The 12350-nt window shown below is 42.5% G+C and overlaps 1 protein-coding gene across 1 annotated transcript; it reads right to left on the reverse strand.

The window, feature by feature from the left end:
• Window positions 1-1497: 1497 nt before the first annotated feature.
• LOC128686454 (DNA polymerase epsilon subunit 4) lies at window positions 1498-9010 on the reverse strand. Its single transcript, XM_053773382.2, has 2 exons — window positions 8787-9010; window positions 1498-3088 (listed from the first exon to the last, which is right to left on the reverse strand). Exons 1-2 carry the CDS (start codon window positions 8967-8969, stop codon window positions 2948-2950), a joined length of 324 nt encoding a protein of 107 aa, XP_053629357.1. The 5' UTR covers window positions 8970-9010; the 3' UTR covers window positions 1498-2947.
• Between the last annotated feature and the right edge of the window lie 3340 nt (window positions 9011-12350).

Consider the following 12350-nt stretch of genomic DNA (forward strand, 5'->3'; position numbering starts at 1 on the left):
CCTCCCTCCAACCTTTCCTAGGCCGACCCCTACCCCGCCTTCCTTCCACTACAGACTGATACACTCTTGAAGTCATTCTGTTTCGCTCCATTCTCTCTACATGTCCGAACCACCTCAACAACCCTTCCTCAGCCCTCTGGACAACAGTTTTGGTAATCCCGCACCTCCTCCTAACTTCCAAACTACGAATTCTCTGCATTACATTCACACCACACATTGCCCTCAGACATGACATCTCCACTGCCTCCAGCCTTCTCCTCGCTGCAACATTCATCACCCACGCTTCACACCCATATAAGAGCGTTGGTAAAACTATACTCTCATACATTCCCCTCTTTGCCTCCAAGGACAAAGTTCTTTGTCTCCACAGACTCCTAAGTGCACCACTCACTCTTTTTCCCTCATCAATTCTATGATTCACCTCATCTTTCATAGACCCATCCGCTGACACGTCCACTCCCAAATATCTGAATACGTTCACCTCCTCCATACTCTCTCCCTCCAATCTGATATTCAATCTTTCATCACCTAATCTTTTTGTTATCCTCATAACCTTACTCTTTCCTGTATTCACCTTTAATTTTCTTCTTTTGCACACCCTACCAAATTCATCCACCAATCTCTGCAACTTCTCTTCAGAATCTCCCAAGAGCACAGTGTCATCAGCAAAGAGCAGCTGTGACAACTCCCACTTTGTGTGTGATTCTTTATCTTTTAACTCCACGCCTTTTGCCAAGACCCTCGCATTTACTTCTCTTACAACCCCATCTATAAATATATTAAACAACCACGGTGACATCACACATCCTTGCCTAAGGCCTACTTTTACTGGGAAAAAATTTCCCTCTTTCCTACATACTCTAACTTGAGCCTCACTATCCTCGTAAAAACTCTTCACTGCTTTCAGTAACCTACCTCCTACACCATACACTTGCAACATCTGCCACATTGCCCCCCTATCCACCCTGTCATACGCCTTTTCCAAATCCATAAATGCCACAAAGACCTCTTTAGCCTTATCTAAATACTGTTCACTTATATGTTTCACTGTAAACACCTGGTCCACACACCCCCTACCTTTCCTAAAGCCTCCTTGTTCATCTGCTATCCTATTCTCCGTCTTACTCTTAATTCTTTCAATTATAACTCTACCATACACTTTACCAGGTACACTCAACAGACTTATCCCCCTATAATTTTTGCACTCTCTTTTATCCCCTTTGCCTTTATACAAAGGAACTATGCATGCTCTCTGCCAATCCCTAGGTACCTTACCCTCTTCCATACATTTATTAAATAATTGCACCAACCACTCCAAAACTATATCCCCACCTGCTTTTAACATTTCTATCTTTATCCCATCAATCCCGGCTGCCTTACCCCCTTTCATTTTACCTACTGCCTCACAAACTTCCCCCACACTCACAACTGGCTCTTCCTCACTCCTACATTACATATCCTAAATATAATACACTGAAAGATAATAAAATAACAAAAAGTAGAAAATACTTTGTTAAAAACACATTACTAATTACATGCAAAACTCTACAGCATATGTAGCATAAGTGTTTATATGTATTACAGTTTAAAGCAAACATTTTATGACTGTTCACAATAACAGTTTGACTTTCATAAATGCAAATATTCTTAAATGAATTATTTCCATATACAGTAGGCATTGTTCATATACAATAATTTTCTACTGAAAACAGTAGGATACACTGGCAAATCCCCACTTTACTATGCAGGAGTTCACATACACACATGTTCAATATACAATGAAATACATGTGTATGACAAAAACTTTTACAATAAAAATTATTTTTTAAATACTGTATACAGTTTTTATATCTTATCTTTAATATTAAAATTCAGTGCACTGTTTCAATAGTATTATAATTCAGTTAAAAAAGTGTAACTCTTATTAAATGTTTAATGTGCAATACTTAATTTTATGAAGAACAAAAAGGCACTTTACTGTGACTGGAACAATACACAGATAACCCGCACGTAGGAAAGAAGAGCTTACGATGAGGTTTTGGTCCAGCATGAACCATTTACAAAGTCACACTGTAAATAGTCCAAGCCCGACCAAAATGTCATCATGAGCTCCTCTCCTATATGTGGGTTATTTGTGTATTAATTTTATGAAATGCATAAATGATATAATTTGAGAACTTTCATGGAGTCTGTCACTAGTCCTACTAGTGACAGACTCCCTGAATATTGCTCACCTATAATAACCTACAATTTCATCATAAGTAGCAAGAATTCCAGATGACACATGTCACAGCTGTTCCACTTAGTTCTAAATAAAAAAAATCTGCTCTTCTTGTTGCTAATTTCTCCTTGGTCTGAAGTGTAATTATTTATGAAGATTCCTTGCAGTGATTTTTTAATGTAAACCTCATCTTATATTGAGACTCAATTCTGTCTAACATTTTTTTGGCATTCTTCATTAGCTACTGTTCCAGCCACAGTACTGTCAGTAGTGCAAAATCAGTTAAACAGGCCTCTAATGTGCAAAGATTTAATATACTGTAATTCAGAATCATGAAATATATAAAAAAAAAAAAACTGGAGAAATTAACTTATACATACAATTCAAAAATCTCATGAATAATATTTGATTTCAATGTAAATGAAGTATGCACCTATTTGACAATTACCAGGCAGTTTTACTGCTGTTACACAGACTGCTATTAACATATTATACCTTTATTTAGAACTTTTAACAGTGTACCAATAACAATGTAATATGAGTACAGAAACAGGAATAAATATTCATTTTCAGGCTGACAATAGTTAGCAGTTGGCAGCACTATTGTACAACTTAATAAAACCAATGTTTCATGCCTTTGCCTTTCAATTTCAATATAAAATAAAATGAAATAATGAGAGGTGCTTTAATAACCTTTAGCATTACAAATATTATCACAAGATATCTTTAATCCATTGCACCATCCAAAAACGCCAAGGCCTCGATGGCTTCAATACTGTTATCTACATCTCTTCTGGACACTGTTTTTTTCCGAGACTGACAGGTGTACTGGTAAGCCTCTTGCACTAGACTCTCAATAAAAAGTTCCTGAAATAAGATATTTTAATTAGAAATTTTCTTGTATAAATATATTAAATATGAAAAATGTAATCATATTTATCAATTAAAATTCAATACTATAAAGGTGTGCAAGCACTCCCTAACAGGTGAACAGACTTGGGTGAGTCTTGAGATTAGGGGATGTCTTGCACATCTAGAATTTACTGCAACTGGTACGAAGAATGTTGTAGAATTAGTTGTGTTCCTTCTGCCGGTTGCTGTAAATTCTGCATAGGGGAGACAGCCCATAATCTTAAAGACATGATGCCTAGCAAGTGATTAAGTTTATTCAGGTACAGGTACACACAAATACAGTTACATAAATTTTCATACATAACAGCAGTTACTTTTTGCTGATGATACTGTGCTTATGGGAGATTCTAAAGAAAAATTGCGAAGGTTAGTGGATGAGTTTGGGAATGTGTGTAAAGGTAGAAAGTTGAAAGTGAACATAGAAAAGAGTAAGGTGATGAGGGTGTCAAATGATTTAGATAAAGAAAAATTGGATATCAAATTGGGGAGGAGGAGTATGGAAGAAGTGAATGTTTTCAGATACTTGGGAGTTGACGTGTCGGCGGATGGATTTATGAAGGATGAGGTTAATCATAGAATTGATGAGGGAAAAAAGGTGAGTGGTGCATTGAGGTATATGTGGAGTCAAAAAACGTTATCTATGGAGGCAAAGAAGGGAATGTATGAAAGTATAGTAGTACCAACACTCTTATATGGGTGTGAAGCTTGGGTGATAAATGCAGCAGCGAGGAGACGGTTGGAGGCAGTGGAGATGTCCTGTTTAAGGGCAATGTGTGGTGTAAATATTATGCAGAAAATTTGGAGTGTGGAAATTAGGAGAAGGTGTGGAGTTAATAAAAGTATTAGTCAGAGGGCAGAAGAGGGGTTGTTGAGGTGGTTTGGTCATTTAGAGAGAATGGATCAAAGTAGAATGACATGGAAAGCATATAAATCTATAGGGGAAGGAAGGCGGGGTAGGGGTCGTCCTCGAAAGGGTTGGAGAGAGGGGGTAAAGGAGGTTTTGTGGGCAAGGGGCTTGGACTTCCAGCAAGCGTGCGTGAGCGTGTTAGATAGGTGTGAATGGAGACGAATGGTACTTGGGACCTGACGATCTGTTGGAGTGTGAGCAGGGTAATATTTAGTGAAGGGATTCAGGGAAACTGGTTATTTTCATACAGTCGGACTTGAGTCCTGGAAATGGGAAGTACAATGCCTGCACTTTAAAGGAGGGGTTTGGGATATTGGCAGTTTGGAGGGATATGTTGTGTATCTTTATATGTGTATGCTTCTAGACTGTTGTATTCTGAGCACCTCTGCAAAAACAGTGATAATGTGCGAGTGTGGTGAAAGTGTTGAATGATGATGAAAGTATTTTCTTTTTGGGGATTTTCTTTCTTTTTTTTGGGTCACCCTGCCTCGGTGGGAGACGGCCGACTTGTTGAAAAAAAAAAAAAAAAAAAAAACAGCAAATGTGTACATTACCTTGGATAACCCAAGAAAGTCAGACAAAGTGGCTTATTTCCTTTGGGGTCCTTGTAATACCTTATTATTTAAACCATAAAAGGAGATATACTAGGAATAAGGTAAACTGAGTTATTTACATTTACATTAAAGAGAGGCTAGATCACAGTAACAGATACATATATGTTAGTTATACCAGAAATCACTTGCCTCCCTTTCTGTCGCTACATTCATTAAGTACCTTTTGGCTCTCTTCTTGAACTGGTTCATGCTATGACAGGCTTTGACATGTGCAGACAGCTTGTTCCACTCCTTTATTGCTGTACAATAAAATGTGTTTAAAACCTGGCCACTGACTGAGTACTACAGTGTTGTGCTCCCTTTTCCCTAGAACTATGATTGCTTTGATTCCCAGCCTTGATAAACTTGGCAGCAAGATATTCTGGACACTGTGAGCAATTTTATGAACGTGATTTAACTTCAGTTGTTTTACTCTGTCTTCAACATTCAGCATATCCAGTTGTTGTACATAAATGTGTGGAACAGTCACCAACAATTCTTGTATTATACATAGAGAGCAGAACATACAACTTATGACCTGGAACAGAGTCAAACTCATACTAGTTGAGGAAAATAATGTCAGGAGAGACTACTGTCACATCTATGATACCAGAAAAAATCAAGTGCTCACATGCTGAAAACCTATTGTGGCTCACCTAAACTGTCCAACATCACCTGCCAGTATGTGACCTCACCCATGTAGCAGCCCAAGTCACATAACCTCACTATTTATTTGACTAGAGTAACTATGTAAATATTTTACACATTTTCTGTATAGCTTGAAGCTTCCATGAGTGAATTCATTATGATAAGAATATCTTGCTGCCTCTTTCACCTATTTCAACTTAAGGCACCTAAAATGGAGGAATATAGCAAATAATATTGTTGCAGTAATAACACCAGGAGGCAGCTCTGATGAAAACTCACACTCACGCGAGCTTTTAAATCTCTGCACAAAATTCAATTTAAACCAGCAAATAATAGAGCCTACTAGACTGGAGAATACACTAGACCTCATCTTCACCAACAATGATGATCTGATAAGAAATATCACCATATCAAAAACAATATACTCAGATCACAACATAATTGAGGTTCAGTCATGTATGCGCGGAGCCCCAGACCGACATAATGAGATTAGTCACGAGGGAGCATTCACCAAATTCAACTTCAATAACAAAAACATAAAGTGGGACCAAGTAAACCAAGTCCTAACCGATATAAGCTGGGAAGATATACTAAGCAACACAGACCCCAACTTATGCCTAGAACAGATTAACTCGGTGGCACTCGATGTATGCACAAGGCTTATTCCTCTAAGAAAAAGGAGGAGTAGATGTAAAACAGAAAGAGACAGGCGCTCCCTTTACAGGCGACGGAAAAGAATAACAGAGCGGCTAAAAGAGGTCAATATATCTGAAATGCGTAGGGAGACACTGGTCAGAGAAATAGCAAGCATCGAACTTAAGCTAAAAGAATCCTTTAGGAGTCAGGAATCGCGGGAAGAACTAAAAGCCATAAATGAAATCGAAAGAAACCCAAAGTATTTCTTCTCCTATGCCAAATCAAAATCGAGAACAACGTCCAGTATTGGGCCCCTACTTAAACAAGATGGGTCCTACACAGATGACAGCAAGGAAATGAGTGAGCTACTCAAGTCCCAATATGACTCAGTTTTTAGCAAGCCGCTAACCAGACTGAGAGTCGAAGATCAAAATGAATTTTTTATGAGAGAGCCACAAAATTTGATTAACACAAGCCTATCCGATGTTATCCTGACGCCAAATGACTTCGAACAGGCGATAAATGACATGCCCATGCACTCTGCCCCAGGGCCAGACTCATGGAACTCTGTGTTCATCAAGAACTGCAAGAAGCCCCTATCACGAGCCTTTTCCATCCTATGGAGAGGGAGCATGGACACGGGGGTCGTCCCACAGTTACTAAAAACAACAGACATAGCCCCACTCCACAAAGGGGGCAGTAAAGCAACAGCAAAGAACTACAGACCAATAGCACTAACATCCCATATCATAAAAATCTTTGAAAGGGTCCTAAGAAGCAAGATCACCACGCATCTAGAAACCCATCAGTTACACAACCCAGGGCAACATGGGTTTAGAACAGGTCGCTCCTGTCTGTCTCAACTATTGGACCACTACGACAAGGTCCTAAATGCACTAGAAGACAAAAAGAATGCAGATGTAATATATACAGACTTTGCAAAAGCCTTCGACAAGTGTGACCATGGCGTAATAGCGCACAAAATGCGTGCTAAAGGAATAACAGGAAAAGTCGGTCGATGGATCTATAATTTCCTCACTAACAGAACACAGAGAGTAGTCGTCAACAGAGTAAAGTCCGAGGCAGCTACGGTGAAAAGCTCTGTTCCACAAGGCACAGTACTCGCTCCCATCTTGTTCCTCATCCTTATATCCGACATAGACAAGGATGTCAGCCACAGCACCGTGTCTTCCTTTGCAGATGACACCCGAATCTGCATGACAGTGTCTTCCATTGCAGACACTGCAAAGCTCCAGGCAGACATCAACCAAATCTTTCAGTGGGCTGCAGAAAACAATATGAAGTTCAACGATGAGAAATTTCAATTACTTAGATATGGTAAACATGAGGAAATTAAATCTTCATCAGAGTACAAAACAAATTCTGGCCACAAAATAGAGCGAAACACCAACGTCAAAGACCTGGGAGTGATCATGTCGCAGGATCTCACCTTCAAGGACCATAACATTGTATCAATCGCATCTGCTAGAAAAATGACAGGATGGATAATGAGAACCTTCAAAACTAGGGAGGCCAAGCCCATGATGACACTCTTCAGGTCACTTGTTCTATCTAGGCTGGAATATTGCTGCACACTAACAGCACCTTTCAAGGCAGGTGAAATTGCCGACCTAGAAAATGTACAGAGAACTTTCACGGCACGCATAACGGAGATAAAACACCTCAATTATTGGGAGCGCTTGAGGTTCCTAAACCTGTATTCCCTGGAACGCAGGAGGGAGAGATACATGATTATATACACCTGGAAAATCCTAGAGGGACTAGTACCGAACTTGCACACGAAAATCACTCACTACGAAAGCAAAAGACTTGGCAGACGATGCACCATCCCCCCAATGAAAAGCAGGGGTGTCACTAGCACGTTAAGAGACCATACAGTAAGTGTCAGGGGCCCGAGACTGTTCAACTGCCTCCCAGCACACATAAGGGGGATTACCAACAGACCCCTGGCAGTCTTCAAGCTGGCACTGGACAAGCACCTAAAGTCAGTTCCGGATCAGCCGGGCTGTAGCTCGTATGTTGGTTTGCGTGCAGCCAGCAACAACAGCCTGGTTGATCAGGCTCTGATCCACCAGGAGGCCTGGTCTCAGACCGGGCCACGGGGGCGTTGACCCCCGGAACTCTCTCCAGGTAAACTCCAGGTAAACAGGTATTCCCTAACACTTGGTCTTATATAGTACAGCAGGTTATTACTGCAACGTTCATGAGGAAGTACTAAATCTGCAAGAATCGTTTACAAGATATAAGCACAGGATATAGCTTTTCATTCCCAAAATTATTACATTCAAGGGGAGAAGCATTAAACCGCTGAAGGTAATATATGTATTTTAATTAGGTTGGTGCTTATCATTCTTGGTTGACAGCATCCACAACTCTCACACTGAGGGACTGAGGATTGATCCCCAGCACAGGTAAAATGGTGGGCATCTTCTTTACACCTGCTGCTCCTGTTCACCTAGCAATAAATAGGTACCTGGGTGTTAATCGACAGGTGTGGGTTGCATCCTGGGGGACAAGATTAAATGACCCCAATAGAAATAAGAGACTATCCCCGATGACTGATTTATTGGGTTATCCTGGGTGGATAACCCTTGGGTAAAAAAAATCCATCCAAAATCTTATCTCACTAAACCTGTACGGGTCAGAGAGCATCTGGGGAATAGGAGGTAACAGGTTCAATGCAAAGAAGATAAATCCAGCTCCTTGGATCAAGAACCCTTCACTTTCATCATGAAACCTCATTCTCCACCCCTCCAGAGCACACCAAATTATTATTATAACAAAAAAAGCGCTAAAAGAGCATACCAAAACACTATACTGAAGCTAAAATTATTTGGGAGGAACCCACCGTAGCCTTGGCCACGAGGAAGACAGCGTCCTGGCTGGCCAAATTCAAGTCCGGATCAGCTTTCATTATCCTTTTGATCCTCGCTAGAGGTAACCTCAGCTCAGATTCTCTTTCCTCATTTCCGTCAGCAAGAACTTCTTCTGAAGCTGCATCAAGTGAATTTTCTGTCTCGGTTCCCGTCATTGTTGTTGTTGGAGCAGAGGGCTGTGACGGCCCCGAGGTGTGTTATACCACCACAAAGTTTAAGTTTGTTTAGCTTCAGGTCCCCTCAAGGAAGGTTCCTTGATGTTGGTGAGGGGCTCTTGATTTAGGGAATTGGATCTGTGCTCCAGTTCCCCGAATTAAGCCTGAATGCCTTCCACCTTCCCCCCCCCCCAGGCGCTGTATAATCCTCCGGGTTTAGCGCTTCCTCCTTGATAATAATAATAATTAGCTTCAGGTACAAGTGTCTTAACTTTCATCTTGTCGGTATTGTATACCAGTCTTGCACAACAGAGAACCTTCACGGCGCGCATAACTGCGATAAAACACCTCAATTACTGGGAGCTCTTGAAGTGTCAGCATAGTTGCTGATCCCTGTGTTATATAGCATAGCATATAGTATCATCCATGTGCTTTAGATAGGAGATCCCTTTTAGGCCTGTGACTTTGTGTTTTGACACAGGCTAGGACAGGCAGAGGCTGGGCTCCATTTCTCATCATCACAGTCTGATAATATATGTTACCATCCAACAAGTGTGTCTACCTTCAACCCTCGATATCTCAATTTAAGAACCCCTACGATAGAAGTTCCTGAACTTGTACTCCCTGGAACGCAGGCGGGAGAGATACATAATTATATACACCTGGAAAATCCTAGAGGGACTAGTGCCGAACTTGCACACGAAAATCACTCACAACGAAAGCAAAAGACTCGGCAGACGATGCAACATCCCCCCAATGAAAAGCAGGGTTGTCACTAACACGTTAAGAGACAAAATAATAAGTGTCAAGGGCCCGAGACTGTTCAGCTGCTTCCCAGCATACATAAGGAGCATTACAAATAGACCCCTGGCAGTCTTCAAGCTGGCACTGGACAAGCACCTAAAGTCGGTACTTGACCAGCCGGGCTGTGGCTCGTACGTTGGATTGCGTGCAGCCAGCAGTAACAGCATGGTTGATCAGGCTCTGATCCACCAGGAGGCCTGGTCACAGACCGGGCCGCGGGGGCGTTGACCCCCGGAACTCTCTCCAGGTAAACTCCAGGTAATAGTAGTATGTCATTGATGTCAGCTAGGACTGTATAACATGTACTTTTAGAAATAAAGATTTATTATTATTATTATTATTATTATTATTATTATTATTATTATTTGTTATAATTATCGTGTAGTCTATGAAAGGCTGTTAATAAACACTAGTGGATACTGTAAGCAAGATACAGTCACATATTTACTCCACTTTCCTTATCATAAAGTTCATGGCTACATCCTTAATACTCTCAAACACCTAGAAACAAATACAGTCTGCTTAACACGTGTGGTAATTTGATGAACAAGACACATGTTCGGTACTTGGGTACTTTTTTGTGACTGCGCAGATTTTTTTCATCTATTTGTCTGTTTTGCAAACCATTAATATGAACTTTTGACTGGAGTTGCAGTATAAATGTCGCACCAGTCCTGTGGATATATGTATCAACGAAATGACTAATATTTTTCTGTAGTACCTTAACAATGGCGTCGTAAACACCCATTGTCACCTCTGTATTTTTTTTTTTTTTTGCGCTACGTGTTACAGGATGATCATATTGAAAGGGTTATAATACCTGGAATATACTTGGAGAGAATTTCTGGGGTCAATTTCCCTGCGGCCCGGTCTGTGACCAGGCCTCGTGGAGTATCGGGTCTGATCAGCCAGGCTGTTACTGCTGGCCTGACGCAAAACCGACGTAAGAACCACAGCCCGGCTGATCAGGTACTGACTTTAGGTGCCTGTCCAGCGCCTTCTTAAATACAGTCAGGGGTCTATTGGTAACCCCGCTAATGTATGCTGGGAGGCAGTTGAACAGTTTTGGGTCCCTGACACTTATTGTGTTGTTTCTTAGCATACTGATGGCGCCAGATGGCCCGAGAAGCCAGTGGAAGGCCTCAGTCAGATGACCAAAACCCCCAGCTGTGGGTCATCATATGAAACACTTGTCCTTTTTCATGACAAACCTTACCTAACCTAACCTTAGCTCACAGGATGAGCTGCGGGTACACAACAAACTAATCCCTCAGGCGGCTGTCTGAGCCTCCACTGACCCTGTTTGAGCCTCCACTGAACCTGTCTGAACCTCCACTGAACCTGTCTGAACCTCCACTGAACCTGTCTGAACCTCCACTGAACCTGTCTGAGCCTCCACTGACCCTGTCTGAACCTCCACTGAACCTGTCTGAGCCTCCACTGACCCTGTCTGAACCTCCACTGAACCTGTCTGAACCTCCACTGAACCTGTCTGAGCCTCCACTGGACCTGTCTGAACCTCCACTGACCCTGTCTGAGCCTCCACTGACCCTGTCTGAACCTCCACTGAACCTGTCTGAACCTCCACTGAACCTGTCTGAGCCTCCATTGAACCTGTCTGAACCTCCACTGACCCTGTCTGAACCTCCACTGAACCTGTCTGAGCCTCCACTGAACCTGTCTGAGCCTCCATTGAACCTGTCTGAACCTCCACTGACCCTGTCTGAACCTCCACTGAACCTGTCTGAACCTCCACTGAACCTGTCTGAGCCTCCATTGAACCTGTCTGAACCTCCACTGACCCTGTCTGAACCTCCACTGACCCTGTCTGAACCTCCACTGAATCTGTCTGAGCCTCCACTGGACCTGTCTGAACCTCCACTGACCCTGTCTGAACCTCCACTGACCCTGTCTGAGCCTCCACTGACCCTGTCTGAACCTCCACTGAACCTGTCTGAGCCTCCACTGGACCTGTCTGAACCTCCACTGAACCTGTCTGAACCTCCACTGACCCTGTCTGAACCTCCACTGAACCTGTCTGAACCTCCACTGAACCTGTCTGAGCCTCCATTGAACCTGTCTGAACCTCCACTGACCCTGTCTGAACCTCCACTGAACCTGTCTGAACCTCCACTGAACCTGTCTGAACCTCCAATGAACCTGTCTGAACCTCCACTGACCCTGTCTGAGCCTCCACTGAACCTGGCTGAACCTCCACTGACCCTGTCTGAGCCTCCACTGAACCTGTCTGAACCTCCACTGAACCTTTCTGAGCCTCCACTGAACCTGTCTGAACCTCCACTGAACCTGTCTGAGCCTCCACTGAACCTGTCTGAACCTCCACTGAACCTGTCTGAACCTCCACTGACCCTGTCTGAACCTCCACTGAACCTGTCTGAACCTCCAAAAACCCTGTCTGAGCCTCCTCTCAACCTGTCTGAAACTCCACTGAACCTGTCTGAACTTCCACTGAACCTGTCTGAGCCTCCACTGAACCTTTCTGAGCCTCCACTGAACCTGTCTGAGCCTCCACTGAACCTGTCTGAACCTCCACTGACCCTGTCTGAACCTCCACTG

The sequence above is a fragment of the Cherax quadricarinatus genome, unplaced genomic scaffold (assembly GCF_038502225.1).
Source record: "Cherax quadricarinatus isolate ZL_2023a unplaced genomic scaffold, ASM3850222v1 Contig3559, whole genome shotgun sequence".
Classification (NCBI taxonomy): domain Eukaryota; kingdom Metazoa; phylum Arthropoda; class Malacostraca; order Decapoda; family Parastacidae; genus Cherax; species Cherax quadricarinatus.

Excerpts from the sequence above, each read along its gene's own strand:
- LOC128686454 (XM_053773382.2), bottom strand. The coding sequence starts at position 8,969 with ATGACGGGAACCGAGACAGAAAATTCACTTGATGCAGCTTCAGAAGAA. Across the intron at positions 3,089-8,786 it reads TCCTCGTGGCCAAGGCTACG|GAACTTTTTATTGAGAGTCT; the intron begins GTGGGTTCCTCC and ends ATCTTATTTCAG.